This window comes from Marmota flaviventris, chromosome 12 (assembly GCF_047511675.1).
Source record: "Marmota flaviventris isolate mMarFla1 chromosome 12, mMarFla1.hap1, whole genome shotgun sequence".
Classification (NCBI taxonomy): domain Eukaryota; kingdom Metazoa; phylum Chordata; class Mammalia; order Rodentia; family Sciuridae; genus Marmota; species Marmota flaviventris.
Genome location: NC_092509.1, coordinates 55,105,361 through 55,123,426, shown reverse-complemented (window position 1 = coordinate 55,123,426; position 18,066 = coordinate 55,105,361). Strand labels below are relative to the sequence as shown.

At 39.2% G+C, this 18,066-nt stretch overlaps 1 protein-coding gene across 2 annotated transcripts in view; it reads left to right on the top strand.

Annotated features, from left to right (window-relative positions):
• Smyd3 (SET and MYND domain containing 3) overlaps nt 1–18,066 on the top strand; it is a 699,549-nt gene that overhangs the window by 667,790 nt on the left and 13,693 nt on the right. For both annotated transcript variants that reach the window (XM_034636160.2, XM_027928608.3), the window contains one exon: nt 6,800–6,908. In XM_034636160.2, coding sequence (XP_034492051.1) covers nt 6,800–6,908 — 109 coding nt within the window. The remainder of the gene's footprint in view (nt 1–6,799; nt 6,909–18,066) is intronic.

Here is an 18,066-nt window from a genome sequence, read left to right as displayed (position 1 = left end):
ATGATCTTGCTGATTCATTTTATGGGTTAAAAGAAATCTCATTGTAACATTGTCAAGTTCACTTTTAATGTGTGGCATTGTGATTTTGTTGTTGTTTTTCTCATAGTTTGGTGCAAGGAGGGAGATGGGTGCAGATCCATCTTTCTCAGTACATATCATGGACAGAGCAGGAGCTGAGGGTTCAGTCTGGGCTCTTTCAATTCATGACTCTGGTTTCCCTGTCACATTAGAGGCAAGTAGTAGAGGTGATGGAGAAGTACTGATTCATCTCCCACCTGGGAAACAGCACTTTTCCAGACTAACAGAGTGGGTTAATTAAGGTCATGGTTAAAAACTAGTTTTTCTGAGATGGTCTGTCTTTTCTTTCTTTGTTTTTTTTTTTTTTTTTTTCTGTTAGGATTTTTTTAAACTAGCAACAACAAAAATGTATTATATTACAAATAAAGATGCCCTACCACAAAAGCATAAACAACTTCCATACTTCAGCTGCTTCAAATTAAATAGAACCCGGGGAGCAACAGATGATTGTCTCTGCCTTTTCAAATGTCCTTTGTCTGAGTTACCCTTGAGTTCCTACCCTTGCTTTAAGACCCAAAGCAAAGCTCAATGTCATACTCAATGTTGAGTGTAAGCTGCTGCTAGTTCTGCTGTTACTCAAGCTATAGAGTCAGTGTCTGTTGGATATCTTGAATGGTGTGGAAGGCGACTGTTTACTGCTCATTGTATATATCATTCCATTTCTATATAAGGGTCAGAATTTAGTAAAATTCCTAAATCTTTTGAAACTTGTGTCAATTAGTATAGGAGTCCCTCCTTCCTCCCTCCTTCTGTTACTTTCAATTTTCAATAACCACTTTTATCACCAAGTTAAATCAGACAGTTACAAAAATAGTTGAAGTTTTCTAGCAGGGTATCATTGATTTTTTTTAAAGTTCATTCTTACATAAATAATATGAGTATTTCACTGGGGCACTACTGTTCAAAGGGCCCTGGCCAAATAACTTCCAAATGAAACATTCAACCCAAGGTTGTCTTCAGCCCACTGTCAATGAATCTAGGTACAGAGTGTATACCTTGAAGAGAAGAGTCATTTCTAAAGGTGAAAAAGTAAAGTCCAATGCCCTGTTTCTTTTTAGTTATGCAAAATTTCAAACATATATAGAAATAGTGTAATATAATGAACCTTCATAAGTCCATCATCTAGCTTCAGAAATTGTCAACATTTTGTGGCACTTAGTTCATCTCTAGCTTTCCCCACTGTTTTTCACCTTTGCTGAATTATCTTTATGTGGTTCTTAGTGTTTCTGAATCTGTAACTTGCATCAGTCATATATTAGTGACTTTCATTCAGTTTTGAAGATTCTCAGCCCATTATGGCTCTATAATATGTCGCTTCTGCCCCAATTTCTCCCTTCTCTCAAGTGAGTATCCAGATAACATGTATGAGACCTGTGTCCCTGTTTATTTTTCATATCATTGTATTTCCATGTTTTATGATGTTGTATTCATTTATGCTGCCTTCCAGCTTACTAATTTATAACTGTGACTGATCTGATGTGAAACTACTGAGTTTTTAATTTTAGTTTTCTATTTTTCAGTTCTGGAATTTCCATTGGTTAATTTTATTTTATTTCTGTTTTTCCTGCTAGTATTCTTTCCTGTTATTTGTTTTCAAACACTTACTGTTGTGTGAAAATGTGTAAGTGTCTCAATATAGGTACCTATAAAAATCTGTTTTATTGTCTATACTTTTTTGTCTTGATTTTCATGCAATTGTTGTCTTTTTGTTCACTTGGTTATGATTTTTCTGAATGCAGAACATTGCATAGAAAAACTAAAGATAATTCGAGGTTTGGGATAGTGTTATCCTCTTTAGAGAGGTTTACTTTTGCTTCTGGCAGTCAGGGTAGAAACATCGCCTCTTGATTTAACAATACTCTGAATGTGATTCACTCTTAATGATAGATGGTCTACTTCTTACTTACCACACTATTCCTAGGTTGTAGTCCTTTGGGATTCACAAATGAAAGTCAGAAATGTTTGCCAAAATCCCTTCTCATCCTACTTGAGCCCTCAGCTCCAATTTCTGTGTCTCCTTTTCTGTGCAACTACCAAAACCCTTGCTCAACTGGTTGACCTGTCTGTCTCTACTTTCAAATTATCAAAGGAAAAAGTAGCAGTGAATCTTTCCAGAGCATCTGTCTTTCCATGAAGAAACCCTTCAAGACCCTGATGCCTCAATTGCTCTGTGATACCGTCAAACAGATTTCTTTAAAAAAAATTCTTTCTTTTCTTGTTATTAGCAGGAATTGGTCTAAATCACCATTGCTGAAAGCAGAAATTCTGATGAAAATTTTTAAATCAAATCTCAGACATTATATAATTTAATGCATGTTTCAGTTTATATCTCTGAAAAATTTGATGTTTTCTTATACCTACAATACCATTTTATGTTCATATTTTTTGATTATTTCAGAAATGTCTTTTTGTTTGAGTTAAAATATACAATATACAACATTGTTATAATATACAAGGTCTATTTACTACATATGGTTATTAAGTCTCTTAAGTCTCTTTTAATCAAAATTGTTCTCTTTGCCCAGCATCTTTTTCTTTTTATGCCATTGACTTATAGAAGATCCTAGGTCTATTCTTCCCTAGCACCCACCACCCTCTTATTATGAATTAGCATCTGCATATCAGAGAAAACATTCAGCATTTGGTTTTTTGGGCTTGCTTATTTTACTTAGCATGATATTCTCCGACTTCATCCATTTATTGGCAAATGCGATAATTTCATTTTTACTTTATATTAGGTAGAGGAGAGTGAAGGGAGGGAACGAGATATGGGATAGGAAGGATAGTAAAATGAAACAGACATTATTACCTTATGTACATACATAACTGCATGACTGATGTGATTCTACAACATGTACAATCAGAAAAATGATATTATACCTCATCTACATATGATATATATCAAAGTGCATAAATGCATTCTACTGTCATATATAGCTAATTAGCACAAATGAAAAAAATATAAAGTAAAAAAATGCATTTGTACTGAAAAAAAATACATTTGTATTGAAAAAAGGTTAAAGTTCTGTAGAATTTCCCATTGTTGGCAGCAGCTGACTGCTTTTACTTGTTCCTCTGTTATTTATCCTGAAGTGAAATTTGATTTTATGGACTTGATTAGATGAGTTTGGGTTTGTAGATTTGGTTTGGTTTGGTTTGGTTTTGACATTGGATGCTTTGTAGATAGTATGCAAAATAATTCCTATTTCCTCACATCACTGGCACTTCATGTTTGGTTGTTCCATTTTAGTGATGCTAAATTGGTTGGCGGGTTCATAGATAACAACCTAATCCCACCACTGTGAAATTCTCCTCCATGCTTTCATCCAGTGGTTTTCATCTAGTGATGCATTTTCCATGGGTCAGTTATTTTTTCAGGAGATGAAGATGATGATTTTTCTAATTCCATTGCCATTACATATTTATACACTAAAACTCATGTAACTAGAGTTCTTTGGTTACTCTGAAATACAACTTAAACAGGCAGGTTAAGCTTTCCTTTTAGGTTTAGTAATGTGTTGATATCAGATTTTTTAAAATAGTCCTGAATACTAAATACCAAAAGCTGCTACCTGTAATGAAACAATGTGATTAGTCGTTATATCATATGAAAATCTCACCAGGATCAACAGAGGCCTTGCCATCAGGTATTCTTTCTCTACATCTTTTTAACTTGAGATATTGAAGTTCTCTGATTCTCCACCTCTTTGTATAATAAGACAGCAAGACCTTCATGCCCATAAGTCAAGGTTAAAGCTAGTACATGTGCTTCCTTGGAATCTCTGCTTGTTTAAACTCTTTCCCTTTATGCACTTATTCACCTCAGAAGCACCTAAGGAAATTTGTTCATGCGATTGCTATCATTGTTAACGACTGAAGAAGTGGAATGACTTGCAAAATAATTTTGTTATTATCAATTTGGGGTGTGTGTGTGTGTGTGTGTGTGTGCATGCACATGTGAACATTTCTGTTTCTGAATCTTGGAGCCAACTCTGGCTCCACTGTACCCCAGCAGGTCCCAAGGTCCTATTGAATCAGCCCTATAACTTGTTTTTTTTTTTTTTTCTTTTCTCATTGCCACTAAACTTCTTTGAGTCCCTTTGCTCCTAGGCTCTCTTTTCCAATTTTGTTTCCTATAAAATATCCCTCTTTAGTGCCTCATCTGCAAAGGGAGACCAAACTTCCCGGCTCTGCATGGGTGCCTCTGCACAGCCTGGCCTCCAGTGTACCCACTCCTCAGGTTCCTCTTCTGGTCAGACCAGTGTGCTCACTCCCCCTTTGCGTTCAGTCTCCCAAACCATCATCAGAGCAGCCCGTCCCTTATTCCCCACAGGGTTGAGCCAGGATCCTCTTACCTCCTCTGGTCCAAACCAGCTCATTCCTGCTGCTCCCCAGAACCTGGAATTTCACAGGTACCTTCCCTTCACCTTCTCACCGAAATTCCTATGTAGTTCCTTCTCTGGTTCAGCTCTCAGCCTGGCCTCAGTTCCTAACAGTCCTGGGGTTAAGATTACTTGTGGGCCCTCCTCTCTCCTTATCACTGTCATACACAGCAAAGTTGATTTTAAAAAAACCCGCACCCTAGGTGGGAATTTCCCCCAGCAGGATGAGCTTTGCCAGTGTTCCTTGGGTGCTAATCCAGCAAATAATCATGATTCTTACTCCATATGTCAGCTGGGTGGCCTCCAGAAACAAAGCAGGCCCCAAATGACACTCCTGCTGGGGCTGTGAGACTGATCCAGGAATACTCATGTAGAAGACTCGGCTACCCATCCTCTCCAGATGAAACTCTACTTCATTTTTTAATATCTTTCAGTGACCGAGGCAGGTACCTGTCATGGCATAATTATGCACCACTTTCTCTGTCATCACAGGACTGAAGATTTTCTTTCCTTCTGCTAACTGATTTGACAGACACCCACTTAGTGGAGAGATTATTAGTATAAAATTACTCTTTGGCCCTTAAATTTAATTATGCCACATTCATAGCAATAAAATAAAATCCTGAATCCAGGTGTGCTTTTCAAGGAAAGTGTCCAGGGCAATTACCTTCTGATAATGGCGTCCTGCGCTTAAGCCTTTTGTCTGGGGTTCTTAAAATCTTTTCCATACAAGTAGATAATGATGTTCATTCTGTAAGGGGTGAGAGGTGAAGTGATTGACCTCGTAGTATTCTCAAGAGATGAAGAAAAATCCAGGACCCAGGTGTCTCCTTTGTTTTCCCCCTTCCCTCTGCCTTTTCAGCTCTTTAAAAAGAGGCCTGGCCAACCTTCTATTGATTTAAATATTTTCTTCCCCAGTCGTGCTTTCAACTCTTCTAAGAGCAGGGATGAAAAAAGTTTCTGTATCACATTTCATGGGAAGAGTTGAGGTTCAGGGAGAGAGAGTGATTTGCACGATACATATTACACAGTAGCTGAAGTGTGGGGTCTACGGGCTCATAAATGAAGAGCAGGGGGAACGGTGCCTGGAACAGGCAGGCCCTGAGTGGGTGGTGACTCCTAGGATTGTCTTATGGACATCTAGGGCAGGTACCTTCTGTCTCTGGGGAAGCAACATTTGGCATGTGCCCTTGTGTTTTCAACAGTTGAGATGTATTTCCTCCCTGCACAGCCAAACATTTCTGAATCCTTAAGAGCTAGTTTAGGGCCTGTTCCCTCCCCCATGAAGCCTTCCCCAGTCCACCCAATCAGCAGGCATCTCCCTCTTCATAAACTCTAGTATCAGTTCAACAAACGTGAACTGAATATCTAGCATATGCTAAGTACCACCTGAGTTAGGGACAAAAGAAAGCTCTAGCCTATAGTATCATTTTAAAACTTGTTTGAATGTCTTGTCTTTTGTCTGATAAAATTATTTGAGGGAAAAGCACATCAGTACACAGTGTGTTGTCCCCCGCCCCCATCATTCCGAATATACAGCAGGAGCTGAGTATTCTCTTGGGGGATGTGGGAGCCAGAAAAGACTGAACTGTTGAATCCAATATGGTACATTCTTATTGAATTGAATTGAAATAATATGGGGTCTTCATGGGGTCTGGAACATAGCCCTAAGTCCTCATTCTTTGTTCTACCACAGCACCCTATTCTGTTCTGTTGAATGCGAAAGAGGTCAAGTATGTGTTGAGTTCCTTCTACATGCACATCATGGAGAAGGGTGCCTCAGTCAAAGGCACTGTAGTACAGCGTGATATACAAGTGCTGTAAATAGTGGGGACCACGATGGACTCTACAATGAGATTCTTTCAAAGGTCTTTTCAGATTAAAGGGGAGGTGTGGTAGCATTTACTTGGGAAATCATGAAAAGTTTTATTCATTTATTCAACAAATGTATATTGAAAACCAATATTCTGTTCCAGGCTTCGATAGTCCTGGAGCTTAATGGAAAAGGATGGAGGACAGAATTAGTAACTAGTTTCCTGCCTTTTGCCCAACTATAAATACAGAGGTCCATATTTTTGTTTCTCTTCTCCAGTGTCTTGTAGGGAGGCATTCTAGTCCTGCCCTGACTTTCTCTGATGCTGACGGCATTCTGGGATGCTGAAGAGGGCAGTGTGTGAAATCCCCCTGGTACTGCATTCTCCTGGATTACCAAGCTAATTTCCTTTTAGTAGCTCATTAACATTCACAGCCAGTGTTTGCTCCCACTTTCAGTCTCCTGATGAAATGCTGACTGTGAAGGTGAGAGCTACTGATGCTGTTTGCCTTTTGGTTTCTTCCAGGATTTTTTTCCCAGGAAGCCACCCCGTCAGAGGTGTGCAAGTAATGAAAGTCGGCAAACTGCAGTTGCATCAAGGCATGTTTCCGCAAGCAATGAAGAACCTGAGACTGGTGAGTGCACCAAGATCTTGGGGAGTTCTGCCTGGTACACCTCTTTCTGGCTGTCACTGGGCCTTTTCTTGGTAATTTTTTTTTGTAACAACTCTATTTTTAGCACTATGTAATGTGCTTGCACACACATACCCAAGGTATGCTGGTAAATATTTAACAACCAGCTCTAAAAAGAAAGGAAAAACTGATCTGTGACGTTCTCCAGTTTCTGTGGTATAAATGTACCCCATGTGATTGATTTTAAATTACCCACATGAATCAGCCTGCTCCCAAAGCTCATGAAAGTTCTAGTAATCACTCTTGTAAACGGGTGCAAACCAGCCAGAGTATCCCTCTGCACATGTACCCCACCCCACCATGAACAAGCACCCTTCTCTCTGCTGTACACAGTGCATCTCCTTGCATGGCAGGGAAGACGCTTGCCTTTGGAGGCCGCCCCCCACCCCCCCACACCAGACACACACAGTCGCACTGTACTCTCACCATCGCCTACTCTGACCTGCCAACTCCTGGGTCTTTACAAAGCTCTATTCTCTGCCTTAAATTCCCTCCCTACACCCTCCTCCCTGGACCTAGCAGAGCTCTACTGATCCTTTAAGGCTCAGCTCCAATGTCATTTTCTTCTTTATAACCACAAATCTTTGCTCACTCAGCCTGTGGAGAACACTTCCCATATTGTTGTAAGCATACCTGGAGATACACCTTCCCATCCCCAGGAGCCTGCAAGGTCCCTATGGTTGTCTTTGTAACTAGTTCAGTGCCATGTATGATACCCAGAACCTAAGAAGTATTCATTGTTGGGGAAGAAGGGAAGGAGAGAGGAAGGTCGGTCAATATGATCTTAGCAATAAGTGCTGAGAAACTAAATGGGAGAACTGGGTCTGTGTTCAAACACCTTGTTGGAGAGAGACACTTATTTTCACCTTCTTAGGGAATCTCCTTTGCCTAGAGGTGCCCTGGGCTCCTTGTCGTCCTGGCCTTTCCTCTCCTGCAGAATCACCTCTATCCCAACCCATGGCCCTCCAAACAAAGAGCTCATGTGCTCAGCTGGTAGGTACTAGGAAGACCTGGCATACAGGGTTTCACAGGGAACATTGACACTTAATGGGGTCCTCTGGACCACAGTGCCCTTGTCTGCAGAAAGCTGTGATAGAAGAATCAGAGGCCTGCATTAGGAATGCTCAGAGAGTATCCAGGGGCTGGCTTAGCCCATAACATGGGCAATTTTAGATGAGAAAAATGACAAATACCTAAGGGATTCTTAGAAATAAGATTCCGGAGACAAACTGCTGTGACTCAGCACTAAACAATCCCGCTGAAACAACTGGTCGGCCCTTCTGAACCTGCGGAGGTTAATACCAACCGAGCCTTCATAGGCAGTGGCCACAGGATTGAGATGGGGCTTGGGAGAGCCAGTCAGGACCCACCCGTTGCATCAGTCACCCGGCAAAGGGAACGAACTGTCGCCATTTGTATGGGATACCACCATGGCAGAGAACTGACATCACCAGAATGTGGCGGAGAAGATAACTTCATTGAAACTGGCGGCAGCAGTGACTTCTTCCCTTCCCTTCTAATACCTTTCCTCCCAAGCATCAAATAAATTTATAGGAGTAAACAGTAACTCAGCAGTCAAACAGAACAAGAAGTACCATGAGCAGCATGAAAAAGCAAGGACGAAAAGGAGTACAAACAATGCAGGACAGCCTAAATATTCAGGAGGACCTAGAGGCATCAGAAAAATGGTCAAATAAAGAACTCAAGGAATACCTTAGACAGATGGAGTGGAACCTTAAAGAGGATATGAGACAGCAAATTCAAACAGTGAAAGAACACATTGAAAATGAATTACATAAACAGATAAAAGAAGCAAATAAGCATCTTTATCAGGAGATAGATTATAAAAAAATCAAACAATAATTCTAGAAATGAAGGAAACTATAAACCAAATTAAAAACTCAAATGAGAGTATCACTAACAGAGTGGAGCAAGTAGAAGCCAGAACGTCAGATAATGAAGACAAAATATATCATCTTGAAAAGAGTCTAGCCAACTCAGAAAGGCTGGTAAAAAATCATGAGAAAAACATCCAAGAGATATGGGATAATGTAAAAAAACCAATCTTAAGAGTCATCGGGATAGAGGAAGGTATAGAGGTTCAAACCAAGGGAATGAGCAATATGCTGAATGAAATAATTGTAGAAAATGTTCCAGAAATAAAAAGGAAACGAACATACAAATTGTAGATGCATACAGGACACTGAGCATACAAAATCACAGTAGACCAACGCCAAGACACATTGTTATGGAGATATCCAACATACAGAACAAAGAGAAAATTTTAAAAGCTACAAGAGAAAGGAGGCAGATTACATTCAGGGGTAAACCAATAAGGTTAACAACGAATTTTTCATCACAGATGCTGAAAGCGAGAAGATCCTGGAACAACGTATTTCAAACACTGAAAGACAATGGATGCCAACCAAGAATTTTGTATCCAGCAAAATTAAGCTTCAGGTACAACAACGAAATAAAAATCTTTCATGATAAACAAAAGTTAAAAGAATTTGCAGCCAGAAAACCAGCATTGCAAAGCATCTTGAGCAAAACACCACACAAGGAAGAAATGAAAAACAATAACCAAAACCAACAGTGGGAAGTGCCTCAGTAAAGACAGAGGGCAGGGGAAAAGCTAATCATGGAGAAACAAACTAAATTTAAAAAAAAAAAGATAAATAATCAAACATGGCTGGAAGTACAAATCATATATCAGTAGTAACTCTAAACGTTAATGGCTTAAACTCTCCAATAAAGCGACATAGGCTGGTAACATGGATTGAAAAAATAAATCCAACAATATGCTGCCTCCAGGAGACACATCTGATTGGAAAAGACATACACAGGCTGAAGGTGAAAGGTTGGGAAAAAATATACCACGCACATGGTCCTCGTAAGCAAGCAGGGGTGGCCATCCTCATATCGAATAAAATCGACTTCAAGACTAAGTTAATCAAAAGGGATAAGGAAGGACATTATATACTGTTAAAAGGAACCATTCACCAACAAGACATAACAATTATCAATATTTATGCACCAAATAATGGTGCTGTGACGTTCATAAAACAAACTCTCCTCAAGTTCAAGAATCAAATAGACCACAACACAATAATTATGGGTGACTTCAACACACCTCTCTCACCATTGGACAGATCCTCCAAACAAAAGTTGAATAAAGAAACTATAGAATTCAATATCACAATCAATAACCTAGACTTAACTGACATATATAGAATATATCAACCATCATCAAGTGGATATACTTTTTTCTCAGCAGCACATGGATCCTTCTCAAAAATAGACCATATATTATGCCATAGGTCAACCCTCAGTAAATATAAAGGAGTGGACATAATACCATGCATTTTATCTGATCATAATGGAATGAAACTGGAAATCAATGATCAAAGAAGGAAGGAAAAATCCTACATCACATGGAAAATAAACAATATGTTACTGAATGATCAATGGGTTAAGAAGACATAAAGGAGGAAATCAAAAAATTCTCAGAGATAAATGAAAATACAGACACAACATATGGGAATCTATGGGACACAATGAAAGCAGTTTTAAGAGGGAAATTCATCGCCTGGAGGTCATTCCTCAAAAAAAGAAAAAACCAACAAATAAATGAGCTCACACTTCATCTCAAAGCCCTAGAAAAGGAAGAGCAAAACAACAGCAAATGTAGCAGAAGGCAAGAAATAATTAAAATCAGAGCGGAAATCAACGAAATTGAAACAAAAGAAACTATTGAAAAAATTGACAAAACTAAAAGTTGGTTCTTCGAAAAAATAAATAAGATCGACAGACCCATAGCCATACTAACGAAGAGAAGAAGAGAGAGAACTCAAATTACTAACATATGGGATGAAAAAGGCAACATCACAACAGATACTACAGAAATACAGAAGATAATTAGGAATTATTTTGAAAACCTATATTCCAATAAAATAGAAGATAGTGAAGACATCGATAAATTTCTTAAGTCATATGATTTGCCCAGACTGAGTCAGGAGGATACACACAATTTGAAGAGACCAATATCAACGGATGAAATAGAAGAAGCAATCAAAAGACTACAAACCAAGAAAAGCCCAGGACCGGATGGGTATACAGTGGAGTTTTACAAAACCTTTAAAGAAGAATTAATACCAATACTTTTCAAGTTATTTCAGGAAATAGAAAAAGAGGGAGCTCTTCCAAATTCATTCTATGAGGCCAACATCACCCTGATTCCTAAACCAGACAAAGACACCTCAAAGAAAGAAAACTACAGACCAATATCTCTAATGAACCTAGATGCAAAAATCCTCAATAAAATTCTGGCGAATCGGATACAAAAACACATCAAAAAAATTGTGCACCATGATCAAGTAGGATTCATCCCTGGGATGCAAGGATGGTTCAATATACAGAAATCAATAAATGTTATTCACCACATCAATAGACTCAAAGATAAGAACCATATGATCATCTCGATAGACGCAGAAAAAGCATTCGACAAAGTACAGCATCCCTTTATGTTCAAAACATTAGAAAAATTAGGGATAACAGGAACTTACCTCAACATTGTAAAAGCTATCTATGCTAAGCCTCAGGCTAGCATCATTCTGAATGGAGAAAAATTTAAGGCATTCCCTCTAAAATCTGGAACAAGACAGGGATGCCCTCTATCACCACTTCTATTCAATATAGTTCTCGAAACACTGGCCAGAGCAATTAGACAGACGAAAGAAATTAAAGGCATAAAAATAGGAAAAGAAGAACTTAAATTATCACTATTTTCAGATGACATGATTCTATACCTAGAAGACCCAAAAGGGTCTACAAAGAAACTACTAGAACTAATAAATGAATTCAGCAAAGTGGCAGGATATAAAATCAACACGCATAAATCAAAGGCATTTCTGTATATCAGCAACAAAACTTCTGAAACAGAAATGAGGAAAAATACCCCATTCACAATATCCTCAATAAAAAAATACTTGGGAATCAACCTAACAAAAGAGGTGAAAGATTTATACAATGAAAACTACAGAACCCTAAAGAGAGAAATAGAAGAAGATCTTAGAAGATGGAAAAATATACTCTGTTCATGGATAGGCAGAACTAACATCATCAAAATGGCGATATTACCAAAAGTTCTCTATAGGTTTAATGCAATGCCAATCAAAATCCCAATGGCATTTCTTGTAGAAATAGAAAAAGCAATCATGAAATTCATATGGAAAAATAAAAGACCCAGAATAGCAAAAGCAACTCTAAGCAGGAAGTGTGAATCAGGCGGCATAGCGATACCAGATTTCAAACTATACTACAGAGCAATAGTAACAAAAACAGCATGGTACTGGTACCAAAACAGGCAGGTGGACCAATGGTACAGAATAGAGGACAAAGAGACTAATCCACAAAGTTACAACTGTCTTATATTTGATAAAGGGGCTAAAAGCATGCAATGGAGGAAGGATAGCATCTTCAACAAATGGTGCTGGGAAAACTGGAAATCCATATGCAACAAAATGAAACTGAATCCCCTTCTCTCGCCATGCACAAAAGTTAACTCAAAATGGATCAAGGAGCTTGATATCAAATCAGAGACTCTGCATCTGATAGAAGAAAAAGTTGGCTCTGATCTACATATTGTGGGGTCGAGCTCCAAATTCCTTAATAGGACACCCATAGCACAAGAGTTAATAACAAGAATCAACAAATGGGACTTATTCAAACTAAAAAGTTTTTTCTCAGCAAGAGAAACAATAAGAGAGGTAAATAGGGAGCCTACATCATGAGAACAAATTTTTACTCCTCACACTTCAGATAGAGCCCTAATATCCAGAGTATACAAAGAACTCAAAAAATTAAACAATAATATAACAAATAACCCAATCAGCAAATGGGCCAAGGATCTGAACAGACACTTCTCAGAGGAGGACATACAATCAATCAACAAGTACATGAAAAAATGCTCACCATCTCTAGCAGTCAGAGAAATGCAAATCAAAACCACCCTAAGATACCATCTCACTCCAGTAAGACTGGCAGCTATTATGAAGTCAAACAACAAGTGCTGGCGAGGATGTGGGGAAAAGGGTACTCTTCTACACTGCTGGTGGCACTGCAAATTTGTGCAGCCAATTTGGAAAGCAGTATGGAGATTCCTGGGAAAGCTGGGAATGGAACCACCATTTGACCCAACTATTGCCCTTCTTGGACTATTCCCTGAAGACCTTAAAAGAGCGTACTACAGGGATACTGCCACATCGATGTTCGTAGCAGCACAATTCACAATAGCTAGACTGTGGAACCAACCCAGATGCCCTTCAATAGATGAATGGATAAAAAAAATGTGGCATTTATACACAATGGAGTATTACACAGCACTAAAAAATGACAAAATCATAGAATTTGCAGGGAAATGGATGGCATTAGAGCAGATTATGCTAAGTGAAGCTAGCCAATCCCTAAAAAACAAATGCCAAATGTCTTCTTTGATATAATGAGAGCAACTAAGAACAGAGCAGGGAGGAAGAGCAAGAGGAAAAGATTAACATTAAACAGAGACATGAGGTGGGAGGGAAAGGGAGAGAAAAGGGAAATTGCATGGAAATGGAAGGAGACCCTCATTGTTATACAAAATTACATATAAGAGGTTGTGAGGGGAATGGGAAAAAAAACAAGGGGAGAAATGAATTACAGTAGATGGGGTAGAGAGAGAAGATGGGAGGGGAGGGGAGGGGAGGGGGGATAGTAGAGGATAGGAAAGGTAGCAGAATACAACAGTTACTAATATGGCATTATGTAAAAATGTGGATGTGTAACGGATGTGATTCTGCAATCTGTATTTGGGGTAAAAATGGGAGTTCATAACCCACTTGAATCTAATGTATGAAATATGATATGTCAAGAGCTTTGTAAAGTTTTGAACAACCAATAAAAAAAAATAAGATTCCCTATTGCTAATTTTTGTTGAACACTAGCCACATTATCTGCTCCTGATTTCTACTGAAATCAGCCCACAGTCAACAGAAAGAACAGAAGGATTTCCTGAAGGCTCTCAGCTCATCTTGTTCTTTTTACTTTATCTAACATCTTTTCCCAGATTGGTGGAAGAACACCAAGCAGACTCTTGCAGTCTCAGGAGAACTTTTCATTTCAGGTCTGGTGATTCTTAACCAGTCCAATCAGCTAGGCAGAAATTCTTTTTGGGAGTCTGCTGTGTGAAAGTTTCAGCACAAAAATAATTCAGGGAGTTTCCCCAAATACATGTTATACTCAACCCAGGGTCACCATGCAAATAGGTGTCTCACAAGTGATCATGTTAATCCTTTATGTTTATATGGGACTGGAAACGATTAGTGCCACTCACACATGATCTTACTTGGGCCTCATAACAGACAACAAGCATGTGAGGTCAGCAGGCCAGGAATTTCCAATATCATTTGAAAAATGAAGGCATGAAGGCTTGGAGACACACAAGAGCTTGTCTAGAGTCACAGTATTCAGAGCCAGGTCTAGTTTCTTTAGTGTAATTTAACATATGTTGGTAAAATGCTTCTATTTATCTGAATAAGACCCAGTATTGTCCTTACAACTTAATCGAGGTGACAGGCATGTCATTAAATCCAGGCCAGAATCCAAGGCTCTGTTCTTTTCCTCTAGACTTCCCCATTTAAATAGATGAGGCTTTCTAGTTACACTTGAAACACAGAAATCCCTTTAAGTCTAGTCGAATTCCTGATGCCAACTCAGAGGAAAATGTGGGAGAGGAAGCAGAGCATATTTGGATCTCTGGAGTTCTTTATGTGAGGCTTGAGTCCTTGCCATCCCACGCAGAACTCTTGAGGGAGGGATCTGATACCCTTAGCTGCAAAGGCAGAATTGAAAGGCCCAGCAGGCTTCTCAGTGTAGGTTTATGGTGTGCTGTGGCCTGGGCCCCTGGTGTGGACCAGCACCAGCCCTTCAATGGCCTCCTGTTGCTCTTTACCCCTTACACCCGGGTCTGTTCTTCTTCTTCTCATGCCCTTCTGTGAGTTGCCTCACCTCACCAAGAAGCTGCCCCTGGTAGTCATCATACCATTCTCCTGTTCCTGTTCCAAAGATAAGTCTAAGCATGGACCCTAATGGCTGCCAAATGAGACATTCTTGATTTTCTGTCACGAGGCCTGTGCTTAAATTGTACTCTTAACCTGGAACTTCCTATTTGACTCCAGACAAAATCCCTGAGCTTCTTGCCCAGTCTGATTACCAACCAAGAAGCGAATGTGCACCCCTGGCAGTGTGGTGTAAGAAAAAGACTGCCCATATTTAAAGTCAGTAGGTTCAGGTTCCAGTCTCACCATTTACCAGTTTTGTGACTTGAAACATGACACTTAATCTCTCTGAATAAAATTTTAGTTTTAAAATTAATACTATCCAGGCTGGGGTTATGGCTCAGTGGTAGAGCGCTTGCCTGGCACATGTGAGGCACTGGCTCAATCCTCAGCACTACATAAAAATAAATAAATAAAATAGAGGTATTATGTCCATCTATGACTAAAAATATTTTTTTAATTTAAAAAAATTAATACTATCCTGTAGATTTATTTTGAGAAGTAAATGAGGCTATGTGTGAGAGTGTGCTTGTCAATCTCAAGCATTTGGAAACTATGAAGGCTTATTATTGTCACAAAAATTCATTCTGATCACTCTACCCAGCTGGCCCCTTTAGTATAACTTGTGTTTGTAGTTCAGGCTTACGGTTCTCCTCATAAAGAGTTATGCTGTATTGTGCTCCCCACCAGCTCACTAAGGTGTGCTATTTCTGTAAGATGAGAGGAAATTCCTCAAGGGCCCCTGTCTGATATACCTTTTGGACCTCCTAGTGCCAACAAACAGACACACACAGTCACACATGCCCCAAACACAAGTTCTATTAAATCCATGCTTTAATGTGTGGATTTCTTAATGGATAGAGGACTTTAAAAGCCTCACCCTGGCCCTGTTCTTTTAGCTATATGTGGCAAACTGACCAGACTCTGTCATGACTTTTGCTGAGCATTTGCTAGCAGGGGAATGGCCTGAGCATGTGCCTCTCTATGAGAGCTCATATGACCTGTGAACCCACATACAGTTCTTTCCTGCAGAAAGCCTCAGTCTTGAGCTTTCTGGGGACTCAGGCAACCTGGAGAAAGGAAGGAGAAGCTATATTCACTATATTCTTTGCCTTTTGAAACTGTTTTGCTCTCTAGATGGGTACTCTGGGGTATTCTTTCTTGTCTTAGAATCCTGGAAATAATGGAACAAAATAGCTTGAATGAGTTTTTCAAAGCCTGAGTGTGGAACAGAAGAAATCAGAGAAGCTTCAGAAACAGAGATCTGTTATAGATTCAGTTAGGACCCAGCCTCCTCCAGGAAAGGAATCCACTTAGCCAGCTCTGATTCGGTTTAGGTTTTCATCTCCACTGGGCTCTGCAGAAATTCTTGTGATTGCTGCCACAGGACAGGCCTGGAGTCCCTTCACAGTGCTCCCCTCCTGCTTTCTCTTATCTCTGATCTGTTTTCATTTCTTTCCATATATTTCTTGGAAGGATTTTGTTTGCCACTGACTTGACTTCTTGAATCTCAAGGACAACACTCCCCATCTGAGCTGTCTTGTCAATGAAACTGTTTCTTTTCCATGAAGTCAGGTTATAAGATTAGCCTTCTTTTGTCTCAGTAACTGGTTTTTAAAATATAGATTCAAATTTCATACACTACACTTTTTTTCTCTTGTCATTTTGAAATTTTCTTTCATTTTTCTTGTTTAGGTAATGGGAATTGAACCCAGGTGTGTTTAACCACCAAGTTACATCCCCAGCCCTTTTTATTTTGAGACAGGGTCTTGCTAATTGCTGAGGCTAGCCTCAGATGATAGCCTTCCTCATCAATGGGATTACAGGCGTGTGCTACCATACCTGGCTCTTCACATCTCGTTTTGAAGATCTGTTTAGTTTTTTTTTTTCTGGGTCCATAGAAGAATGCAGATTACAAGTCTCATTAGTTGCTCCTTTCATTGATGCACAGTTATCAGCTATTCCCAATAACTGTGGAGAGTTTAAAGCACAACCACACTGGTCTTTCACTCCAGCCTGCACCCTTATTTCTAGCCACTAACAACGACTATTTCTAGCCATTAACGATAACAATAAGGCATGTATTTCAATTTTCCATTTATTTTTCTTCTCTTTAATCTTTTATTACTGCATTATAGTTATCCATAATAGTGGGGTTTATTTCATTTTGACATCATCACATGCATGGAAAATAATTTGCTCCTTTTCAATCCCCATTACTTCCTCTTTCCATCCCCTCCCCCTGTTCCCCTTCCTCTACTCCACTGATCTTCCTTCTATTTGTTGTGTTTTTAAATTGATGCTTCCCATTTCTTAATTTGGTATCACATTTTGTAAAGAATAATATACAATTTATGGCATGGATTAGTTGAAACACTTCTGGCTGCAGATGACAAAAATTGAATTTGAACTTTCTTAAGGGAAAAAGAAAGGGGGAGTCTAGGCCCATGTAAAGGAAATGTCCAGGGTTACATAAGCTCAAGGCATGGTTAGATCCAGGTACATCATCTGGTCTTCAGCTGTCTCCATCTCCTTCTCTATTTAGCTGTCATCTGTTTTGGTGTATCCTCAGGCAGCATTCTCTTTGAGGTGGTAAGATGGTCACCAGTAGCATGGAGCTTACATTCTAAAGAGTTGGGCAGGGGCTGGGGTTGTGGCTCAGCAATAGCACACTCGCCTAGCACAAGCAAGGTGCTGAGTTCAATCCTCAACACCACATAAAAATAAATAAATAAAGGCATTTTGTCCAACTACAAAAAAAAAAAAAAAAAAAAAAATATATATATATATATATATATATATATATATATATATATATACACACACACACACACACACACACACACACATACATACATATATATTTTTTAAAAAAGAGTTGGGACAATCCAGCTGTGATTGATTAAGTGAGAGAAGAGTCACATGTGAGGTTCCAGGGTAGCAGTGACTATTCAGTGGACTCCCAAATAGCCAAAAGCAGACTTGAAAAGGGACAAAATTGGAAGACT